General features: G+C 41.2%; 1 protein-coding gene across 3 annotated transcripts; it reads left to right on the top strand.

Annotated features, from left to right (window-relative positions):
* TACC3 (transforming acidic coiled-coil containing protein 3) lies at positions 1-19,855 on the top strand. Of its 3 annotated transcripts, XM_054632495.2 has the most exons (16): positions 1-110; positions 3,646-3,826; positions 3,965-4,110; positions 6,439-7,521; positions 8,662-8,761; positions 9,222-9,414; positions 10,403-10,449; positions 11,303-11,436; positions 12,060-12,171; positions 12,871-13,023; positions 15,342-15,418; positions 15,509-15,552; positions 16,506-16,666; positions 18,024-18,130; positions 18,334-18,454; positions 19,678-19,855. In XM_054632495.2, exons 2-16 carry the CDS (start codon positions 3,647-3,649, stop codon positions 19,741-19,743), a joined length of 2,724 nt encoding a protein of 907 aa, XP_054488470.2. In that variant the 5' UTR covers positions 1-110; position 3,646; the 3' UTR covers positions 19,744-19,855. The 3 variants fall into 3 exon arrangements, with proteins under 3 accessions (XP_054488470.2, XP_054488471.2, XP_077033926.1); XM_054632496.2 differs by lacking the exons at positions 11,303-11,436; positions 12,060-12,171; XM_077177811.1 differs by lacking the exons at positions 1-110; positions 3,646-3,826; positions 3,965-4,110 and adding an exon at positions 5,360-5,425.
* The last annotated feature ends 3,346 nt before the right edge of the window (positions 19,856-23,201 follow it).

Below are 23,201 nucleotides of genomic sequence, written 5' to 3'. Positions count from 1 at the left end.
CGTTGGGTTTGAAATCGTGAGGCGGCGGCGGAGTGGCTGCGATCGGTGGTGGGTGTACGGTGCTGTCGCGGCTGAGCGCCCTCAGGGCTCGACCTGGGATCTGCCGGCAGGTATGGGCGCTTGGGGGACCCCGCTGTAAGGTGGTGTGAGGCTGGGGCGAAGTGTTTGGGTTTCCCTTTGTGAGACTGGCTGCTGCAATCTCGGTGAGCCCTCTGCGAGGGAGGGGGAGGGACAGGCTCGGGGAAGTTCGGGCTCTGTAAGCGCTTGAGGCAATGTGGGGCTGGGAGGGGCTATGTCGGCACCTCTTTGTGAGATTGGAGGGCTCGGGGACCGCTCTGGGAGCTTGGGGTGCTATAGGGGTGAGCTGTGGGGCCTCTTTGGGAGCTTGGGGTTGGGGGAGGGTTCAGGGGCCTTTCTGTGACCCTGGAGTGCCGAGGTTACTCTGTGAGTTTGGGGGAAGGCTTGGTGACCCCTCTGGTCTTGGGATGGTTTGAATTTGATGGGGGGCTGGCTGAGGGCCCCTCAGTGAGCTTGGGGTGCTGTGGTGTTTGGGGAGTTTAGCGACCCCTTTGTGAAATTCACGCTTGAGGTGCTGTGGGACCGGGGCTATCTCCTTGTCTAGAGGTGTCTGGGGCAGCTCTGTGAGTTTCAGATTAAGATATTTGAGGGTTATTTCTGTCAATTTAAGGATGAAGAGAAGGCAGGAACTTGGGGGTACGGGGTGGAGCTCAGGTGCTCCGCCCCACTGAAGTGGGGGGCGAGGTGAGGCTCTTGGGGCCATCTCTGTGTGTTTGCAGGATGGTATGGGGTTGATGGGAAACCCGGGGTGAGACAGGAATAAAGAGGGACCGAGGCAGGGTTGGGTTTTTGGGGTTTTTTTTGGAGCTTGTTTTTTTGACTTAAAACATGTCTCGGTGCCATGATGGGCAGGGGTGGACCTGCTGCTCCTTCCCTGGCCTTGCTGCTCCTCCCCTGCAGTCAGGAGAAGGTGATTATGAGAGAGCTGCTTCTCAGGAGAGTGTTTATTTGTTCTGAAGTGAGATATTTGCACTAAAATAAATAAATTCATCAGTCAGCTATGTGTTAGTTTGTATGGAAATATTCACAGCACGTACCAATTTGCTTTGCCAGCAGCGAGTGCTCTGCATATTGGCTGCTGGAGGAGTTCAGAAGGATAATTAAGTATAAAAATTCCATCTCTGCCCTGCATGTTCAGTGGCTTTTCAGGCATTTGAGACCACGTTGGTGTTTTGGATATTGTGTCCTGGAATTTGTTAAACAACAGGTTAGGTTGAAGCACTTTACAAATGATAGTTATCTGAGGATTAGTTACCTGATGTCATGTCACTGAATTTATGTCAATTCTGAACTGTAGAATGGCAGGTTCTGGTATGTGCCACATAAATATCCTTCCAAAATAAGGAGCATTTCCATTTTTGTGAACTTTGATAGATCCATGGAAAAGTTTGGGTTGAAAGGGACCTTGAATATCATCTATGTCCAACCTCCCTCACAGGAACATGGACACCTTCCAATAGACCAGGCTGCTCCAAGCCCCATCCAGCCTGGCCTTGAGCTTTGTTTTGCAATGGTGGGAGAACCTTCTGCCTTTCATAATACTTATGTGCCTCAGATGCTGATCACTTCAAACAAAGATATGAATTAGGCCACCCTTTCACTTTGTCACAGCTGCTAGCTAATGAACTTGTGGAATATTATTTGGATCAAATCTTGACTGCAAATTTTTAAAATAAAACAATAAATTACTTTTAGTATTTTAATCCTAGAAAGAAATTTGATTTTTAGATTTAATATCTAAAGTGGTATATGGTGTCAATTTGCAATTAGCAATGGTGCACAAGTAGCTCAATGACAAAGCTGAAAAAGTCTTTAAACAACCCTCCCCTGCTTATGGAGCTTGTTTTAGAAGGTGTTGACAACTTTACCATGTCCTAGGCTTGCTTCTAAAGTAATTACAGTAAAAAATACAATTTGTAAAGATTTGCTTCATCTGTTGTCTCAATTTTAGTTTGGAATAAAGGAAAGCAGTGAAGTTCACTTCAAGTTCTACAAGTGGTTAATATAAAAATGCTTAATACAAAGACCAAGCTGAACTGAAGCATTAATATGATGAATAAAGAAGGAATGAAGAAATCACTAATACTGGCATGCTTTGCATGCCATTGCTTCTGCAGCTATTGTTTGCATTCCATTGCTGATTGAAAGTGCTACTGTCAGGCTTGCAGGCAAAGCAGCTGAATTCTATGGAAAGTAGGAAGCAAATTTTCCCATAGGGATTAATGCCTACATTAATGTGCAGAAATGTTTGCAGGCTTATGTACAGAAATTTAAATACATAGGGGCAAGGAGATTGAAAGCATGACTTAAAATTTTCAGTCCAAGTGTTCTTGTTACCTCTTTATGACACTGAAAACAATTGTATGTATAGATTAATCCTGAATATATGATGGAAAAACAGGCTAAGGATTACATGTTGGGTCAAATCAAGCATTTGAGATCACTTAGAATGGTTACACATTGCAGAAAGTCAAAGTCTCTTCCACTTGATACTGGTGATCTTGCACAGGTGATAATACATCAGCTCACATGAAATAAATTGCTTTGACAGCGGTTTTCCAGGTAAATAACTGCACAGGTGTCATTCTTCATGGACAGTGGTTATGCTTAGATCTTCCTTGCCTTCTGTCCAGCTCTTTTTTTTAAAAGCAGCTGTGCATCACTGAGTGATAGTGTTAAACCTTTAAGAACAGCAGTGGCTCCAATGGGAATAAAAAGCAGGCAGAGTTCAAATACTACATGGTGGCTTGCCTGGTGTGTTTTAAATGTGCTTTCTCTCTAGTTCTAGTTTATTTTCATCCTTAATATTAGTTGCAGCCCAGGCTTTAGTTTCAAGTCTTTCACATTAGTACAATTAGACCAGTATTTAACAGTCTACTAAAGCTTGTGCATGTCCAGTGTAAGAACAATATTTCAGAAACACCTTTCTCATGATGACTTTTCTCACTTGCATACCAGTAATGTCTATGCTGCAAAGGATTCCTAAGTACTATCTGCTTTACAAGAGCAGCATACACTCAGTGCAGGAAAAGGCTGATTTGGTTCAGGACTCTGATCCCAAACACACCCTAACTAACCACACTTGTTTCTGCTGTTAGCTGGGGTGCAATGTAGTAATGAGAGCATGGGAGTAGAGAGATGATTGTCATCTCTCATGTGGCCCTTGCAGGAGCAGTTGTGCTGCTCAGCTGGCTGCCCTGTCACAGGACACACGGCTGAACGTCACTGCCTGAAGGGGCTGGGAGGGAGGAAACACTGCAGGTGACAGAGCTCCCTTTAGAGCACAGGCAGGCTAGAATGTGAGCTGTAGAAGGCATAATATCAACAATTAGCTTCTCAAGCCCTTACCAAAGCAGAGGGGCTGTAAGTGCTGCTTTTAGGTACTTCAGAGTCTCCTGAGATAGACCTTTCCCTGCGAAGCCCTTCCATGCTTCCAACTTTCCCTTTGAAGCTGTTAGTCCTGGCTAGCCAGTGCCAGGCTGCCAACTTCTTCCATTATCTCCAAGTGCATCTGGCTGACCACACCCTCTCATTCATGCTGCGGTGCTGTGTGTGTTGATGTCCTAGAATGAGTCTGCAGATTTTAAATGCAGAAAATGGAGAAAACGGAGGAAGCCTTAAGGATGATTTAACAGCGGAAGACTGCGACTTTTTCTTTGCGCCGCCGGAACCCACAGGGAGACCTTCTATTCTCCGCCTGTCCCAGAAAGAAAACTTGCCACCAAAAAGTGGAGGAAAAGTGATGAAGGTAAACTTCTGGTTCTGTATTCTTTTTATTCTTTCTCTTTCTATGAGAGCTGCCACTGAATGCATGTGCTGTTTGGTGTTTGAAAAATACTGTGCTCATATTTTTCCTTTTTCTTTCCCCCCCACCCCTTTCTTAAAGGTAACCTTTCAAACTCCTCAAAGAGATCCTCACACTAGAAAAATTCTGAGTCCTGCTATGACAGACAAACTTCAGCCTACTTTTGCACTTGACGACTGCCGTGAAGATGTGGCAGATGATGTTTTATTTACACCCCCTGATGCTGGGTGAGTCGTGTGTTACCCATCTGGGGCATGCTCAAGTTAACATTCCCTAATTTAATCCTGGATAGTTAAAGTATAATATTCTATAGCAAGATGTAAACTATGCAAGAAGAACAAAATTAAGATTGACCAATGCATGAACTTTTCCAAGGAAAACTGTCATTACTTTTAAGAAATTTTATCTTGATTGTATTATTAGTTATTGAACTTTATTCCTTACTCCTCTGTAACTGATTTCATTAAGGTAGCTTATGGTATGGGTAAATAGCTTGAGAAGAAATACTGTAAGAAACAGTCTTGTATTCTCTACTTGATGTAAGGTTTCTGTGTGAGAATACAACTATTCTGAAGCTAAGCCTTAAAATATCTTATCTTGTATGTGAAGTACTGTTGTATCTTGAGGAGTAAAATCTAAAGAGATGAATCTTCTGAAGGGTTAGCTTGGATTGACACCTTGAGTCAGAGAGTATGAAGATTTTCTTTAATCTAGCAGCACAAAGTGAATATACCATCAGTCACAAGTGTAAACATGTTTATGTGCCTTTATAGTCTAGCAGCCTTAGTCTCAAAGTGGCTCATAATAGCTGTTTGTAGAAGAGCATAAAATCTGTAATGTTTCAATTTGGTGGTATCATGACAATATTAAATGCAAATTTTGTTAGTGCCTTTTAGCCCCCCCTTTAAACTAGCATAGACATCTGTAATTCCCACCAGCAAGAAGTTTCAGGTCTTAGTTTTGCCTTCTGCAAGCAAATACACCCTTTTATTTGTTTTTAACTACCCAATACTTTCATTTGATCTGTGTTTTTGTTGTTGGGAGGGGTAGAAAGGGAAAAAGGTGGCAACACTTAAATGTTTAAGTGTATATGTTTGCTTCAGCTGTTTATTTCCATGTCCAGTCTAGCTCAGAAAGCTATTTCTGAACTAATCACCACAATTAAATAATGTTATGGTATTTATGCCCCAAATTCATTGTATGCACAAATAAACAAAGATTTAGTACTTATGAAGTTCAAGTGAGTTTAAAGGATCAGCACAGAATTGCTTTAGTTAGGGCATGATTGTATCAATGCACTGCTTGTGCTGAACGTGTCCTCTCTGGTTTTAAAATGTGAGGATTCGTTTGTAACAAATCCGTGAAAGGGCTCCGTGTTGCTGAACGGGGTCACTTTGGCCCGGGCACAAGCGATTGGCGTTCCAAGCAGGTGTCTCGCTCCTGCCTGGCATTTATTAGGTTAAACGCTGAAGGAGAGTGGGAGGGACCTGAGTAGTCGCAGCCTGGGGCTGAGCTATTGCCGGGAAGAGGTGCTCAAACCGGGTGAGAACAACTTCTTCAGCTCTTACCTCCCTCCTCTGCTTTCGAGTTTATCAAAGTGGAGTTTTTAGTGAGTGGCTTTTAATCATGTTCTGTTCTGCAGCAGATAAGGATGGCATATAGAAATAATAACTTTATGGAGGGACAAAACAATGGGAGGAAATCCTCTTTCAGGAAGTAATGGCTTAACTCTCTGTAGTCTGAGGCTAAGCTTTCAGAAGTTGTGTGGAGTTTGGAGAAATAAAGTGGGCAGCAATAACTTGTAGAATATTCAGCAATAGCGAGTACACAAACTCTTTAATCTTTGTCTTTCACTAGAAAATCTTAACCATTCTCTTACTGGAGAAGTGTTTTCTTGTGTATTGCTCTGCTCTTCACATGTGCTGTTGTACAGAATTTAGAGTGCCTGAAGTTCAGGGTCTGGTTTTGTATGTAGGCCCTCAAAAATCAAATGGTGGTGCATACTTTCAGGGGGTAAAATATTTGCCAGACTGCCCAGACAAAGTAATGACTAGTGTGGGAGGACCTGAATCATGACTTGGTTTGGTCCCAGACTCGAGTCTGTCATGACTCACATGGATCTGCATGAAGATGGTACCACAAGCTGTGTTTGTTTTTGAGCTGCTGACTGTCAATAACTGCTCCTAAGCAGTGTGTGTTTCACTGCCTGGTGAAAGGGCAGTGTCCAAATGCTGTGCTGGGTGCAGCAGTCTCCAGGGATGACCAGCATGAGGTATCAAGGCTGTGTAGAACAGGTAGCTTAGGAACACTGGCTAACTTCAGGGGTTGATCTCCCTATGTTTCATAAGTACCAGAGCTCATAAGCCTTGGCTGTTTAGGTGACAACTGAATTTTTGCTGTTATATTTTGCTGTCAGCTGTCATATTGCAAAAAAAAAACAAACCAAAAAACCCAACTGATTACTCTGACCGTGCAAATCTACTTGTGCAAATTTTTCTAATTTCAAACTATGCCTGCAAAGTAACTGTCTTTTTTTTTTTTTTTTTTTAATGCAGCACATGTCAACAAAAGCCTGAAGCTGAAACAAGCAATACACAAATGCCAGAGAAGGTCAGCGTGGCTGCTTACCCAGATGATGAGATGCCAGTGAGGAGTCGAGGTTCCTACAATCTTGATTTTGATAACTTAAATGACATCAATCCTTTTCAAAGTTCAGTACAGTTGCCTCATTCTCCTGGAAATCTGCAAAAGTCTCCTGTAAAAGTATCCAGTAGCCCTGAGAAAACTATTGAAAAAAGTAATGATTCTCTTCTGCAGGACGATGCAGCTCCTTTTGCTTCAACCACAGCAAGTACAGAGTGTTTAAGTGAAGACAAAGCTCTCATCTCTGAAAAACAATCTGCACTGAGTGAGCTGGAGTCTAACAAATCCAAGCTGTCACCTAAGCAAGCAATTGGTGGCTCTGAGCAGGGTGTGAAGTCTGCTTCCACAGATGCAAGCCAGACTGAAAATTCAGTGGTATTAGCAGAGGCACCTACACCTCCTGTGCAGTCACCTGGCAGCTTAGGTCCCAGTAGTTCTGATGTGAGCAACTCTTTTAAAACTGAGGAATCAAAACTTCAGAATGTTTCAGTAGCAGAACAAGCCTCTGCACAAGAGTCAAAGCCTCGTGAAGAGCTGAGTGTCTCCAAAGAGAAACCTGCAGAAAAGCCTGATGTCACCAAGGTTGGACCAGTAAAACTGGAATTTGACTTTGATAATACCACTGCTAGAAAACCACCTCCTAAGAAACTAGGTAAAAGACCTGGAATTAAGCCACCTTCCAAAAAAATTCCTATTACCAAAACAAAACCAGAGAATACTGAAGAGCGAAGTAAAAGTAATGTGGAGGATGAAATCCCTGTTCCTAAAGCATCTTATCAGTTTGATTGGGACAAACTTGATGATCCAAACTTTAATCCATTTGGAGGAGGCTCTAAAATTTCCACCTCACCCAAGTGTTCTAAACCCAGCCCTCAGAAAGCTCACCTGCCAGAGGAACAGGAGAGTGCCTCACCAAGAAGGGAACCTCTTCCAGTGGAGCAGGATAACAGGCCAAGTACCTGTGAAACTCTTGAGAAAGAAGAACCCAAAAATGTGTAAGTGAATCTGTAGCTGAATGCAGGAGCACCTTGAATTCATGTGAGCAAAGTTAGATAGTATCTCAAATTAGTCCACTCCTACTTCTTAGACAGCATCCCTCCCAGGCTGGCAGAGTCTGTTGTAATCTGTAACACAGTTAATGTTGCAACAGGAAAGATCATAACTGGGAAGGAAACTCCTGAGATGACTAGCTTTAGGCAAAAGGTGTTTTTAAGTCTGGGAGAATGGGAGAGAACAGGCTTAGGTGGAAAGAGCATTGTTCAAGGGGTGCTTTCCCCACTTCTCCAAGATTAAAGTGTGGAGAATCAGGTGACTGCTACTGTCTTTAAATAAAACAGGGAAGTAGGCAGCAGTGTTGTGCATGGTGCAACATGGGAAGGGATCAGGCAGTTTTGTTCTCTGCTGAACTCTTCTGTTTCTTCCCTGCATGTTCTTTGTATCTAAATGCTATCTCTAGTAAAAAGACCTGGCTCTGAAGCTGCATTTTTCTTGGCAGCACACAGACTTTTTACTGGAGGATGGAATATGTTGTTACCTTTCCTAGAAAGTCTGGTTATTAATGTTACTATAGACAGGTCAGGTGCTTGCCAGAACTAGACTGGCACAAATTGTTCATTTGACAGAAATGTTTGCACTCGTGATCCCTGTAACATGATCTGTTACTGTTTACCAAGGTGAAAAGTTTACTTACTGCTGACAGCACAAGTGGAGTATTGGGCTTCTCTAATGAAGTTCACACCAATAATCACAACATGGCCTTGGAAAGAGGAGCAGGCTGCTTGTAATTCTGTTCTTAATTAAACAAAGAGCCTATCTTGAACTTAAAAAAAGCAATGAGCCTAACAAATGAAAATAAGAGAGCAGTGTTAAGTGAATAGAAATAAATGATGCTGCTGTGACTTTCTGCTTCCCAGGAAACACTGCTTCTCATGGTGGGAGAGCTTTCTGTCACCTAAGTTGTCACCAGGCAAGACAGTAAATTTACATCCCCACCCTCTGTAAAGTTTCCTGTACTGTGGCAGTAGAACCTCTCAAGGAAGCTACTTTTGTTCAGTTCATCTGATAATACAGAATTTGAACTGTGTGATGTCAATACTGATTTTTTTTTTTTAATTTATTTTGTTTGTTTTCTTTAGGGAAATTGTTGAGCAGAGTGTGGTAGAAGACATGCCAAAAGCTCAAGAAGAGAAGCCAGGAGTTCAAGCAGAAACTGAACTTCCAGGAAAAAGAGAAGTGGTAAGGTATAGGAAAGACAGACAGATCTTACAAAGTTGTTCCATGAAACAGAGTTCTCTGGCTTAATGACTTAATCTTGTGAAAGCTATTTCTGATATTTTGTCTAAGAATTGGTGGGTTTATGCATCTTCAGCAGCTCCAGAAGGAGTGTCAGCTGTGAAGACCTGTGTTTTGAAGGTAACATCAGAGACAGCCAAATTGGTGCCTTGGTGTTTAGTATCTTTTTTGATCAGCAATTGCATATAAGGACAAACATAAAGGTGTGGCTTCTAGAAAAGTGACTCCTGAGCTGTGCTCACTGTTGGTAGTTTAATTTTTATGCTTGTGAATTCTTGTTTTATTATATTGGCTGCCCAGTTAGTTCATGACAAACCAATTTGATCATTAAAATGATTTTCATTACATTTAAAAATAATTATTTTAACAATTAAAAGGATTTTGGTTTTTTTTTTTTTGTCAGGAGAAGCAAATGAGCCCATCTAAAACGTCTCCAGCTAAGGTTGTCCCCTCTCAAGATAATTTGGTTTCTACTGACAGTGGAAAAATGGCAATGTTTGCAGAAGAAATTAAACCTAGTTCCCCTAGAATTGAAGGAACAGCAAATGAGACAGCTGGTGCTGAACCTGAAGAGCTCTTCAGACCATCATCAGAAGGTAAGGGCATTTCTTTCAAACAGACTGAAAATGTATTGTTTCAGTAATGTGTATAGATATTTTTCTGCTTAAGTTCTATTATGGATAGTTTTCTCTCTCATTCTGCCCTTCTGAAAGGACTCCAGACCCCACAAAGACTAGCAGTGCTGGGAAATGTATCTAAGCCTATTTCTAACTTCCTCTGGTTTAAGCTAAGTTCAAAAAGCTGGCTATTAGAATTCAGTGGCCTGTGAGGATGGGAATTTAGGCTGGTACAGAAACTGTCTTTTTAGAGTTGCAGTGGCAGTTTCTGGGCTGAAAATTTGCTCCCTTAAAGTAATTTCTGGTGTTAAGGGCTTTGTAAACTGAGAGCTTGAGAGCTGGGCAGCTGTGTTTGTGAGCCTTGTAGGTGACTGCAGGCCTTAGCACTACTGGTTTCATATTGCAGTGAGTGATCTTCCTGACAAGGATGCTTGTCTTGAGAGCTTCCTACATGGCTGTGATTTAACCACTTGGAAGGGTTACTCCTGGTAGGAGCATGGTGTGGAAGGATGAGCAAATGGTTGGGCTGCAGCTCAGTCTGTCATTACCTTCACATTGGAGTGGAATTGCTGTATTGGGAAATGGTTATAACTTCATCCTTCAAATCTGAGCTGTGTACTAATTTTAATGGTGAGATTGGCAATCTTGCTCTTTCATGGGGCATTGTGTGTAACACAACATGTGAGTGTACTTGTCCCTTCAGCCATAGAACCACACAAGTTCCACTGTGTGTTAAATCCTACCTATTCTTACAAGTGCCTGGGAACAAATGGAAGTTGTCAGTTTGCGTAGTTTAGAGATATTTGCTTTTTTCAGGTCTGGATAGAAAGATATTTTAACCAATGAAGAGCTAGAAGTCATGAGACTGAGAGAGAGCAGGGATTTACTTTATACGTGTTTGTTTCTGTCTGTGGTAGGACAATTTGGCAGTATTGCATCTTCATTGTATTGTTTCCTCATTTTCCAGTTTTTGGAATGGGCATAGACTATCTGGAACAGTTTGGGTCTTCATCAGTAAGTATGACATTAAATATTTTGTTTACCTTCCTGGCCATGTGGAGAGGAAAGCAAAGATGAAAGTGTCAAGCCTTAAATGTTTTCATGAATTAACTTCACTTTGAGTTGTCCACAGAAATTGTCATTTATTCCAAAGGAATGTGATGACAAGGCTGGGGAGGGGGTGATGGTGCAAGGAAATGCAGTTATAACCAATTTAACCAAAAATCAATGGTCTCTGGCTGTCAGTGTGCAGAGGTGTTATTTTTCTTTAATAGCACTGAAACTGAGGTGAAGGATGTTTCACTTCTGGCCAAAACTGCTAGAAGATGATGCTTTAAGAGTGCAGATCATTGTTTCAAAAACAGTTTTTCTAATCTCTTTTGCTTTATGGCCAGTTTCAGAAATGTCTCTAAGTAGGGCTTGTCATATTTTAATCTGTTCAGTTTAGTTATTCTTACTGTTATTCTGGACCCAAGCAGGAGAATCTCTGACAGTGAATGCACTGAATTGAAATTGTTTTAGTAATGCTGTGTTTGTCCTTATGATTTTATAAGGGAAGAGAAAATGGCATACACTGGTTTTTCAGCTTATAATTCTCTTTCCCTGTGTCTTCTAGTTTGGAATAATAGTTCATTAATGTTTGCTCTTTTGATTCAGTCTGTGAGCAGATTGAGCTCTTCTGATATTACATAAGGACTTAAGTATGTGGGCACAGAGTTCTCTTATGTAATTTTCCTCCTGAGAACAGTGCTCTGGCCACTGAAGAATAGGCTCACCCACTCTTCAGAGGATTATTTGTGTGTGGGTGGGATGTGTGTGTTGAGCTCTGAAGCAGATCTGTCAGTTTATGCCTCTTTTCCCCCTTCAGTTCAAAGAATCAGCCTTGAGAAAACAGTCACTGTATTTGAAGTTTGACCCCCTGTTGAGAGACAGTCCAAGAAAACCAGTTTATGGTACTATTGAATCAAGTGAGAGTATCATGACAGCTCCATCTCAGCCTGGGTAGGTATTGACTTAGTGCATAAAATTAGAGTTGTTTAGCTTAGAAAAGACCTTTCAGATTGTCAACTCCAACAGTTAACCCAGCATTGGGAAGTTCACCACTAAACCATGTCCCCAAGTGCAACATCCACACATCTTTTAAATAACTACAGGTCTGGTGACTTGCCTGTTCCAATGCTTGACCACCCTTTCAGTGAAGACATTTCCCCTAATATCCAATCTAAACCTCCCCTGGTGCAATTTGAGGCTGTTTCATCCAGCCTTGTTCCTTGGGAGACCAGCCCCCCTGTCACTACAAACTCCCCTCAGGTGGTAGTGGAGAGTGAGAAGGTCCCCCTGAGCCTCCTTTTCTCCAGGCTGAGCCCCCTCAGTTGCCCCTCATCAGATTTGTGCTCCAGACCCTTCCCCAGCTCTGTGCCCTCCTCTGGACATGCTCCAGCACCTCAGTGTCCTTATAGTGAGAGGCCTGAAACTGAGCACAGGATTCAAGGTGTGGCTTCACCAGTGCTGGGTACAGGGGGACAATCACTGCCCTGGCCTCTGGACTGACTGCTGCTGGTACAAGAGCTTTGCAAAGAAAGACAACACTTGAATTTAATGGTGTTATGTTTGTTCATTTTTAGTCCTGTTGCTGATTTAAGTAATGTGCCTGAGGAAGCTGGAAAGCCTCTAGTGAGTCTTGAGAGTGAAGAAAAACCAAAAGGACTAGATCTTCTGGGGACATTTACCACTTCTGTAAGGGTGTCTGGAATGCTATCAGGTTTCATGTTGATAGTTTAGGAAGGGGATAGACTAGGTTCTGAAGTTAAGACTTAGGCAGGTATTTTAGGGATTGCAGAATCTGATAAGTCTTTTCTTAAATGATTGTTTTTAACCAGGTTGGATACTTATTTATATGGAAGTTGAACTTTGTGAGGAACATTCTCTTAAATATTACAAGTATTTTATGGAAGCTGATGCCATTGCACACAGTCTAAGGGAATTTGAGCTGTTTTTAAGAATGCTCTAGTCAAGCAGTCTTTTTTTTTATGCCATTTAAGCTACAAAAGGCAAGCTATGTTTTGTAATTGCATTGGTGGGGTGAAAAGCACTTAGGTTAAACTGGATGCTCTTGCATCTATGGTTTATAGTTTGAACAGATCTGCCTGCAGCAGCTCATTCTGAAATTATCTCTTTTGCTTGTGAGGAACAGCCTGGTGTCATGTGCTTTGTTTCATAGCTGTAATTGGTGGGTAGCAGTTTTGGTTCTACCTTATAGGTATTTCTTAGAGCTATGTAGTCAACTTCAAGGTAAGAAAGTTTTATGCTAACAAAGTTGTGGAGGTATCTGGTGTGTTTAAGTGAGATACATTGACTTAAAATAACATGCATGCACCTAATCAGTAGTATGACAAGGGAATCTGTTGAAACTTTGCATTTTTCTGTTCTTTGTAGGATGCTGGTCCCCTAATTCCAGACTCCCTGAGCAGTCATGTTCCTCCAGTCCATTTTGCTGCTTCTACAAACACTGCAGTGGATGCTATTATAGATGTGCTAAAATATAGCCAAAAAGACATGGATGCAGCTGTTGAACTGGTGAAGAGAGAGGTATGGTGGCCCTTCCAAAGCAGAACTTGGCAGAGCCTTGGAAGGTCCTTTTGTTTGGATTATCTGGGATAAATCTCTACTTTGCAGTTTTTCTTACCATACTTGACTTAAGTTTGTCATTATGAAAAGCTTGCTGTGGACTTGATGGGTTCTATAGGTATAGAACTTTTTAGAGCTAACACTTAGGGAAATAGGACAAACTTCATTATTAGTCAGGTTCTGCCTTATATCTGGTCACTATTAAAAGGCACCTGTTATCAGATGGGATAGTTAGGCTTAATATCAGTCATCTGGATACTTACTCAGCAAGCAGGAATACATTTTCATGCCAATGGAAGAGAGTGACTTATGTAACTCCCCTAAGACAAGATAAAACTGTAGTGCCAGTTCAGTGCTATGATCAGTTCTTTTCTTGTGGGACCTGAATGCACGAGAGCATGTCCAGCTGATAAAGTGAAGGTGAGGTCTGGAGCTCACTCCAGAGGACAAAGACATTAGTGAAGGAGGGAAGAAGTAGTTGGTAAGATTTTAAGCCTGTGCTATAATTGCAAAAATTGCCTTTAAAAGCCCATCTGCTGACTGATGCAAGAAGACATATATCCACTTACTTCAGCAACTGGAGTACTCAATTCATTATGACTTCTGAGTTATGTTACCTTACAAACACTAAATAATGTAAGAGGAGCATTTAAGCATAAATGTCCTTAAAGCTAATTGTATCACTTCAGCAAAAGATGGAGCTTCCAAAATTCCTGACTGCTGTACTGCAGGCAGTGGCATTAGGGACACCAATCAAGGATGACCTGTGATTATTTGCTGCTTAAGTTCTTTTGTTTTAGAGTACAGAGATAGTGGCTTTTGTAGGAATAACTTTTACTTTCTGTCATTTAGGAGGTGACTTTCACTCAGCATATTGTCTAGTACAGGAAAATAAATGTGGCTTTGACAGGGGACAGCTTCTAGTTCATTGATGTAAAACTAAGAACCTATATAATAGCAGGGGGTTAAGCTTGTGTAATATCATTAAAATGCTGCTCTTTCCTGTTGGAAAGAACTACTTTAAACCTGCAAACACTGTTGTAGGTGTGACTGGGTGACTCCAGCTATGTCACTTAAATAAAAAGGCCTGGAATTGCAATATCAACCTGAAAGGAAGACAGGCTAAACTTCAAAGTTTTTTTTTTTTTCATCTGTGAAACAACTCAGGAGTAGGAGGAAAGTGAAAACCTGTTTTCCTTCTGAGCAAATACAGGACTTAGGGAAGCCTGCTTTTTTGGGGTCTACTGAAACCTTTTTGAGCTTGCACGTGCAAGTTTCTAACTTGTTTCCATCTTCACATACCTTTGCTTTTGTAATATTTTTTTCCTAGCTTAGCTTATTTTTTTCCTTAGCTATCACTCCTTCTCTTAATAGTACATTCTGTTTTTGCTAGTGTCCTGCTTCCTGTCACCTGAAATACTGCAATATATTTAAAACTAGATTGCTCTAAAATACTGAAAAATCAGTGTACTACAGTTTACTATGTAGTTTAGTGACAAAACTAGCAAACTAGCAGTAATCATGTGCTTCTACTTTCTCTTTGATATTTTTTAAATTCCAGGTCATTTTATGTGTTTTGAGCCTCTTGTCTTTGAAGGCCTCCCACAGTGCAGTCAGCTCTGTGGTTACAGCTCTTAAATTGTTATGGAGCTTGCACAGAGTGTTTAGCAAAGGGTATTTGTGCTGCTTAATTCTGTTACTGTGAGCTCTGCTTTAGTTTAGCTGATGTGAAATAGGTATCATTATTCTCAAATGAATTGAGGCATCTTTTAATCCTCCCCCTTTCCACTTTCCCTAATTTAGTGTTGAGTAAAAGTTACTGCAAAGAGCAATTTGATCTTGAACAGGCTTCTGGTATTTGTTCTCTCATGTGTTAATATTAGCAGGTTTGTGAAGTGCTTTTTTTGTCTGCCCTGTAAATAAGAGGGAAATGTGTGTCACTTGAGAAATGTTCCTTGGCCCATTGTGTTCTCTAAGGTTATAGTCTACACAGACACTGAGTAAGAGGTTGGTTGGCTGAGTTGACTCTGATCTTGCCACTTGAACAGATACTGGCAATGTGCTGGGAATCATATATACAAAATCTATGTATTAATCTAAATTTTATTTGAGTCAAGTTTGTAATTAAACAATTTTGATTCTGTTAAGCAATTAGAGCTTATTTCTCTCTCTGTATTAAGTTAAAGTTATAGCCAAGTTGTCCTACAGACTGTTTTTAGTATCAAATCTTTTATCTCTTTTTGTGCAAAAAGTAAAGGCTTACCTTTTCACCCTCAAAGGTTCAAGAGAAAGAGCTGGAGATTGAGAAATGGAACCAGAAGTATAATAAGCTTCATACAGAATACAAAGAAATGGGGTATGAATCTGTCCTGACTTTTATATCTACTTAGTTATTCCAGATACATTTTCTAACTTACGTTCAACTTTTCTTTTTCATGGTTTTTAGAAAAATAGTTGCTGAATTTGAACAGACAATAACACAAATTATGGGTAAGTTCCCTATTTACATTTTGAGTGCCTTGGGGGGCTGGGATGTGCTTAGCCCAGAGTTACTAAATGAGGTTAGTACTCCTTCACCTCTAATATTAATATTTCAAGTGCTTCCAGGATAAATGTAAGGTTTAAGACAAGATAGACTCACAATTTTATGCATATCCATATAGACATGATATCAATTGATAGGTAATGATGACTTTTTGAATCAGGCATGAAGACAACTTTTTCTTATTCTTCACTGGAGCTGTTGTTTTTTTAAATCTGGCAGATGCAGTTGTCAGCACTCTGTTTGATTGTTTACTCTCTGGCATCATTTAAGTGGCAAGGTATCACTAGAAGTTCTTGCTGGACAGATTTGGCCTTTTGCCTAAGTCAAGTTTGTGGCTTCAAAACTAGGAAAGGCATGCAGTGAAGCTCTTGTATAGTTGCATTTTCTTAGCTCAAAGCTGAATTAGGCACATCTGGCCCAGCTCTTTTGTGCTTCTCTAAGGCCATGGGAAACATAGCTTGGGTGTACTACCCAAACCTCTTCTGAAGGTCTGCTGTGCTAGTCTGACTTGTTATCCCAGTCTCCTCCAGATCTTCCAGCTGCTGTGTATGTTTAATGAAAAATATTTTTGGATCCTTGCTTCTATCACAACATTCAAGGCTCCTGTAACAGTAAACTCTAGTGGAGTATTTTGACTACAGTGCAGGAGAAAAAATGCCTTTGGCAAGCACATAGTCATGGTGTTTAATGGCTTTAAGTTTGGTGTGAGGAAATATGTAACCAAGATACAAAGACTTCTTAAAAGCACAGACATGGTGCCCTTACAGGTGAGAGGCCATGTTATGGAACCCTTGTAAGGGGAAGAATTGAAGGTGTGGGGATTATCTGTCTGTCTGTACTATGGAACTGGTTTTATGCTAAAGCAATGACTATCATGGATTAACTCCACTTTCTCTAGAGGATGCTCAGAAGCAAAAGGAAGCCTCAAGGAAAGAAATACAGAAGCTGATGGAAGAGAAGCAGCAGGCTATTTCAGATCTGAACTCTATGGAGAAGTCCTTCTCTGAAATCTTCAAGCGACTTGAGAAACAGAAAGAGGTGTTAGAGGGTTACCACAAAGTAAGATGATTTAATGCAAATAATACTCTTCACTAAATTTCATTTATTTTGGGAGAGGAAATGGTGAAATTTCTAGAGCAGCCATTAATTAGGTAGTATAAGGACTACCTAAAAAGGTGAAAACCAGTATAAGGACTACCTAAAAAGGTAAAACCATGTGCTAAGTTATTTATTTAAAGATTATTAAAAAATACTAATTTGTTGTATTTAGTGACTGACTTAAAGTAAGATAATACCTTAGAAGGCAAAGTTTCTTCAAACAGAAGTGAGCTGTTTTCTTGCTGCAGCACATCTTTTTTTGCTAATCATAGAGATACTCTCATGTGGCAGCTGCTGCATAAGAGCAGCTTGTTTCCCCTACACCATATTGAATGGATGCTGGAGAGGATGTGCACAAGTCAGAAGAATAGATTATTAGGTGCTCCCTACTAAGATGCTTGTGGCTTTTTTCTAAAGCTAAAGTCAAGCCTTTTTCTGCAGCTTCTTCAGAGGCTGGAGGAAAGAAGGTAATGAGTATAAGCTATGGTTTCTTACTCATGAAATGCCTGAAAATTGATTCAGTTAGTGCTTTAACAAGTGCCTTCAGATTTTTTCATTCAATTATCTTTTAATGTCCCTGTTTACTAAAACTAAGAAACTAGTCCCTTAGAAGTTTCATGCTAGTCTAGGTTTTAGAAATAGGCATAGTGTCTGTTAAAACTTCAGTTTCTTCTTTGCTAACATGTCAGGCTTCCTTCATCTTGTGTCCCTTCCATCTCCACCCTAAGTTCAGGAGCCCTTTCCTTAGCATGGAGATAAACATTGCTTGGAGACACAATTACTAAATTCAAGGCCTACAATTAGTAGAGTCCTAGCAATTGTTTCAAACAGTTCCAACTTCCTACAATGGCTAATAAAATATCTTTGTAGTGTGACTGCCAAGGTAACTTCCTTGCTGTTAGTGTTGGATTTTTTTATATCAGGGTCCAAAGCCTGAATGTTTCTGTGGGTTCTTTGGAAAAGTTGGATTTCTAGCTATTCTTGTGACATTTGCAACTTAATACAAAGCTGATTTTAAAAAAATGGAGCAAACCAAAACCAATTAGTTACTGTTGTTTTAGTGGCCTTCTTTTACTAGAGTTTGCTACTGAATAATTTATTGGGGGCAAATATGGTGAATAAATGTCTGCAAAGTTAAGATAGTTGAAAGGAAGCAGTTTAGTCCATATAGGCCTGTGGGATTTCATAGTTGTTTCTGTAACTGCAGTGAGCAAATACTGCCCCTCAGGTGTAGTCAAATAACCCCTTTGTCAAGTGGGGAAACTCCTCCCTCTACTAGCTTAAACAACTAATTGAACTTATTTGGGTTTTGGGACAGAATGAAGAAGTTCTGAAGAAATGTGCAGAAGATTACTTGGCTAGAATTAAAAAAGAGGAGCAGAGATACCAGGCACTGAAAGCACATGCTGAAGAAAAGCTGCAGCAGTAAGTACCATGTAAAAAAGCCAGGTACCAGGAATGGCATACATAGTTTTCACAGTAGCTGCAGAATGTGATTCAATAGTGCCAAAACCTGGTTTAAACATACTTCATTTACTAATTAATCTCAAGTACAAGCATCTAATGTGATTCTGAGAGGTCTGCTTGCTGTCTGAAGGGATATAAACACCATCTTGTGCCTGTTTCAGAGCCAATGAGGAAATTGCTCAGGTCCGCAGCAAAGCGAAGTCAGAGACTGCAGCACTTCAAGCCACTCTGCGCAAAGAGCAGATGAGGATCCAGTCTTTAGAGAGGAGCCTTGAACAAAAGGTGAGTCACAACACCATGGGTGAGTCTACTCAAGCTATTGCCTTGGACTCAGTTAAGAACTCCCTTGCATCAGGGCTAGGAGGAGCCTTGCTAACTGTGCTGGTTTTGATGGCTGCTCTCCTGGCAGGCTTTGGGAAATTAGCATTGAGACCTGACATAAGTGTCATGTCAGGACTTGTCTGTATGTTTAGATTTTTTTGGAGCACAAGGTTCATTTCCAAACCAGTCTGGGCTCCTGTGTCAGGAGGTTGCTGAAGGAGGTGGTGACTAACAGTTACACATGGTGCAGAGCATAATCTGGCAGTAATTTGAATAACTGTCTGGCTCAGCTTGTTCATGAACATGACATGTAAGCTGTTAGCACATATTTAACTGTATGTGACTCAAGATTTCAATGTTGTTCAGGCCATTAGTCCTTGTACTTTATCTTGTTTCATATTCCATAGGTAAAGTCTTAGAATGTTTTGTAAAGGCATATCCTTTGTTGTAACCCTTCAAAGGAATAAGCTTTTTGAAGATTAAAAGTCACTGCTGGAAGTGCATGCTGTTAGTTTTACTGCATCATTGTTGTTGCTGCCAATATTGAAGACTCAAAAATTGATAATGCTGGCAGATTCCTATTATGGAAAAAACCCATATTTGTGAGTCTTCAGGTTTATGGCTGAAGTTTGCATAGCAGAGGAAACAGTAGGCCTGTAACTGGAGAGATGAGACAAGCCATTTAACACAGAACTAAGTTTGGGCTTGTCATAAATACAGTAACACTATAAGAGCTCTTATTAAAATGGCTTAACTGTTCCATAAGGAATTATACAAACTGGAAATTGTCACATGTCAGTAAAAGGCATCATTTTGCAGAGTCTGTTTTGTGAAGATTAAAATCTAAATTGTCCATGTCCTGAATTTTGGTGTACCTAACAAAGGCGGAGCCCCAAAAGCCTTATTTCCTTGGATCAGTTGGTCTCCACGTGTTATGGGAATGTCTGTGGAAGAAGCAGAAACAGTACACTGGGTTTCATTTCTCATTTCCTGAGGCTCCTAAGGATGCCATGTGATCTTTGGCATAGTAGACTCTCCTTTACATTAAATTTGCATGAGCCACCATCATGTAAATGGACTTCCTATTGCATATACTGGCAAACAGGACTTACTGCAATCAGCTCACTACGAGGTTCTAACATAGTTTGGACATACCTGAAACTCACTCTTTTTTTCTTCCACAGACTAAAGAAAATGATGAATTAACGAAAATCTGTGATGACTTGATCTTGAAGATGGAAAAAAATTGATATCTTAACTGTCTTGTAAATATGTTTATTTTCTCTGACTTGCTGTCTTGTGTGTTCATTCACTTTTTTAATGTATGTGGGGAAAAAATAAAATTCTTGATTCACACTTCCATATTGTTGGCTGTATCTTTTGTAGGAAACATCTATTAACTTATGTTTAATTGCTGCTTCCAATTAACAATGTCTTTCATAGCATTTTCACACATTGCTCAAAGGAAAAACTTTTAATCAGTGTACCTTCAGTCTGTGCCCTGTATAAGAACTTCAGAGTTCTATACTCCTGACCTGGCTTTGCTGGGGAGGGTTGCTATGGGCATTGTCTCTATTTTGCCCTTGCTGCTCTTTCACTTAAGGCATTCCAGAGTTACCAGACTGAAGTAAAACTGAACCTGCACAAATGCTATAAAGTATTTAGTAATGTAAAAAGATTTGGAGCTTTGGTTTGTGGGTTTGGGTTTTTATTATTAAGAGGAGCTGGAGTGATTTTGTTTTTGCAGATCAGCTAAGCAGAGGGTTTGATGGCAGGACTGATTGCTGCTCTCCTTCTCTGGGGTTTTCCATGTCATCAGTCTGTCTGACACTCTAGGCTATAAAATGTTCTATCAATCTCCCTGGCCCTGCCTGTAGTGGAGAGCCTTGAGAGCTGTGGGCTGCAGGTCACAGGCCATGATGAAATCAGCCCTAGGCAATAGCAGACATCTGGGATAAGCTGTTATTACCTGGCAGACAGCAGGATTGTCTCAGTGCAAGCTACAGCTTCTGATTTCTAACATTACTTGGGAGGTTATTCCCCCACTTCCCTGACTTGCAGGTGCAGCTCCCTCAGAAGGGCTGTTGCTGCTGACTGTGCTGAGCTGCACTTGGAGCCCTTCCCTTAAATCAGGGTGGTCTGCCTGGGCAGGTGGAAAAATGAGCAGCAGTGCCTTCAAGTCCAGAGTCCACTCCTCTGTGAGGCAGCTCCTGCTCAGTGTAGGTAGCAGGAACTCCCTATAGATCAAAGCTAGTTAATAAACATGCTTCAGGTTTGTGATTTGTGGGGTTTTCTTTGTGATTCCTGCACTAATGTGAGAGGGGACAGCAGTGGTAATATTAAATGCCTGGCTCTTGTGGAAGTTGTGCTGTACTTTTTAACTTACAGCTTAGGAAAGTGGCAGGTGGGAGAGGAGAAGAAATAGCCATAGAAGAGTACACAAAACCAAAGTTCACTATCCCCTGCCTTAACTTCAGGCTGTAGCATGCCTTGGGCTGTTCCTTGGTAAATAACCATATTTATGAGATGGTGAGGTCTCTGGTGTTGAGATGACCCTGAGGTGTTAGAAAGTCTTTTTCCCAGCCCCAAGACTGAAGAAGTTGAGATTCCTTGGCTCTTGTTCTCAAGGTTGTTTATTTGCTCTTATCTAATACATTGTCTTTCTGACCTGCTGAGGTCTGTCTGGCAGGTTGGGTTGAGGCACACTGACTGCCCTCAGGACAGTGTTATCGTTTTATACTAAAAACTACATGTACTTTATTTATAACAATTTTCCAATACCTATCACCTATGTTTAACAGTCTGTCTCTACTCTAAACCAATCCAAAAGTACCACTATCACAGCAGAAGATGGAGGACCAGAAGGAGAAACACAGGACATGCCCAGATTCCTCCATCTTTGCCTCTTGGACCCCCATTCTAAAAGCCCCAAAATCCTACTTTTCCACCCTGTGATAAATTCACTAACGTTCTACTCAAACTCTTGTGGCTTGTAACTCCTCACACAAAGTTGATAATTTTTTCCACGGGCTAAAATCAAAGGCACGGGTGTCTTTGACTCCGTGCCAAAGTCTCTGAGCCCCCTCCCAGAGTCTTGAGTCCTCCAGGGCAGCCAGAGGAATGTCCTGGGCTCTGACAATGAGAAATATTGTACTTGGTCTAATTTGGAAATGTCTTAGTTATGGAAACAGATTTTCACTAGATTTGCAATGGAATGGTTTGAAAGGGACATCAAGATCATCTCATTCCAACCCCTGGTCATGAGACCAGGTTGCTTGGAGCTCTGTCCAGCCTGGCCTTGAACACTTCCAGGGGTGAATTATCCACGGAATCTCTGGGCAACACACGAGGCTGGCACCGGAGCTGCTGCTTCTATTAGGCTACAATTAGCAAAGGCTCAGCATTCAGCCCCAGAGGCCAGAGCTGAGCTTTGCTCCCTGGTGTTGGATCATTGCTGTGGTGTGATGAGCCAGACTGCTCTGGGGGATTGAGTGATTGGCTGCAGCTGCTGTTCTACAACAGATCAATGTGTGCTGCAGGTTCACTTTGTACATTGTGCACAAAAAGAGGGCAGCAAAGGGCAGAGCATTTCAGGGATAAATGGATATTTATTAGGGATAAGCCTGCAATCCTAAATATTTCCACAAGATGTAGCTGCTGCTCTGTGAAATAGAGGCTTTATGGGGTGGTGCTTTATGGTGTCAGAGCTGGAGGTTTCCCCTCTTCTCGAGTTGTGCTTAATGCTAGTAAGACAATTGCTTTTATGCATTTCTGTTGGAATGGATAAAGAGCTGCACAGGGATGTATGATAAATAGTAAACTGTAAATAGTGACAATGCTCTTTGGAGATTTTGTGCTACAGGTGGCAAAGCATTACACCACTTGTGTACCTTTAGGAAACTGCTGCATCAGGGAGCACTGGGCTCTTCCTTACCTTCCTGTATTCTTTCAGGGTAAAATTACTTTCTACTCTTCCCCCTAGCTTTCTGTTATTTATGCAGCATATCTCTGGTCCAGTTTGCTGGGTGAAGAGAGGGGAGACTTAAAATGTATTTTGTTGTTTCTTGAATATAGCAGTTGTAGAGACACCACCATCCCCAGTGTATTGATGGAGGTGAATACAGAAGGCCAGTAGAGACCAGGATGCCAGATACAGGTGCAAGCATTGTTTGGGTGCCTGAAAATTCTTGTCTGATATCAAAAGTTTTCTTAGGAATTGCACCTTGTGTGTCCAGTTACTGCCTGTTGATATTAAATACTGGAAATTGCCACATTCCTACTGTAATCTGTGACCCCTCCCCCGGGAAATCTGCCTGGGGCTCTCTTGTTTGCTGCTTGTGTCAGTACCTACAAGAAACCTGACAGTACATGGAAAGCAATGCTTGAATGGAGATGGCTGTAAAATGCCAGGGCACTGAGCAGGATGAGTGAGCAGCTGTTGTATGTAAGAGCCCCTGAGGCTTGACTTCAATGCACTGCCTTGGATAATTCTTTTCCTTGCCAGAGGCTGTGGGGCAGGGAAGGCCTCTGCATTTTAAGCTGCTCAGAAAGGATGGTTGATTTTTCTCTGCAGGTGCAATGTGTACCACCAACTTAACACTCCCACCATCTGTAAGAATTTGGTATTCTGTAATTCCTACCTGAAAGCATCATTTAAGTGCTGCCTTCCTTATTTAAAGAATTGTTCTTGTTACTATCCTAAAGCTGG

This window comes from Agelaius phoeniceus, chromosome 4 (genome assembly GCF_051311805.1).
Source record: "Agelaius phoeniceus isolate bAgePho1 chromosome 4, bAgePho1.hap1, whole genome shotgun sequence".
NCBI classification, from domain to species: Eukaryota; Metazoa; Chordata; class Aves; order Passeriformes; family Icteridae; genus Agelaius; species Agelaius phoeniceus.
This window is presented reverse-complemented; position numbering and strand designations above follow the sequence as displayed.

Excerpts from the sequence above, each read along its gene's own strand:
- TACC3 (XM_054632495.2), top strand. The coding sequence starts at position 3,647 with ATGAGTCTGCAGATTTTAAATGCAGAAAATGGAGAAAACGGAGGAAGC. Across the intron at positions 7,522-8,661 it reads AAAGAAGAACCCAAAAATGT|GGAAATTGTTGAGCAGAGTG; the intron begins GTAAGTGAATCT and ends TGTTTTCTTTAG. Across the intron at positions 11,437-12,059 it reads ACAGCTCCATCTCAGCCTGG|TCCTGTTGCTGATTTAAGTA; the intron begins GTAGGTATTGAC and ends GTTCATTTTTAG.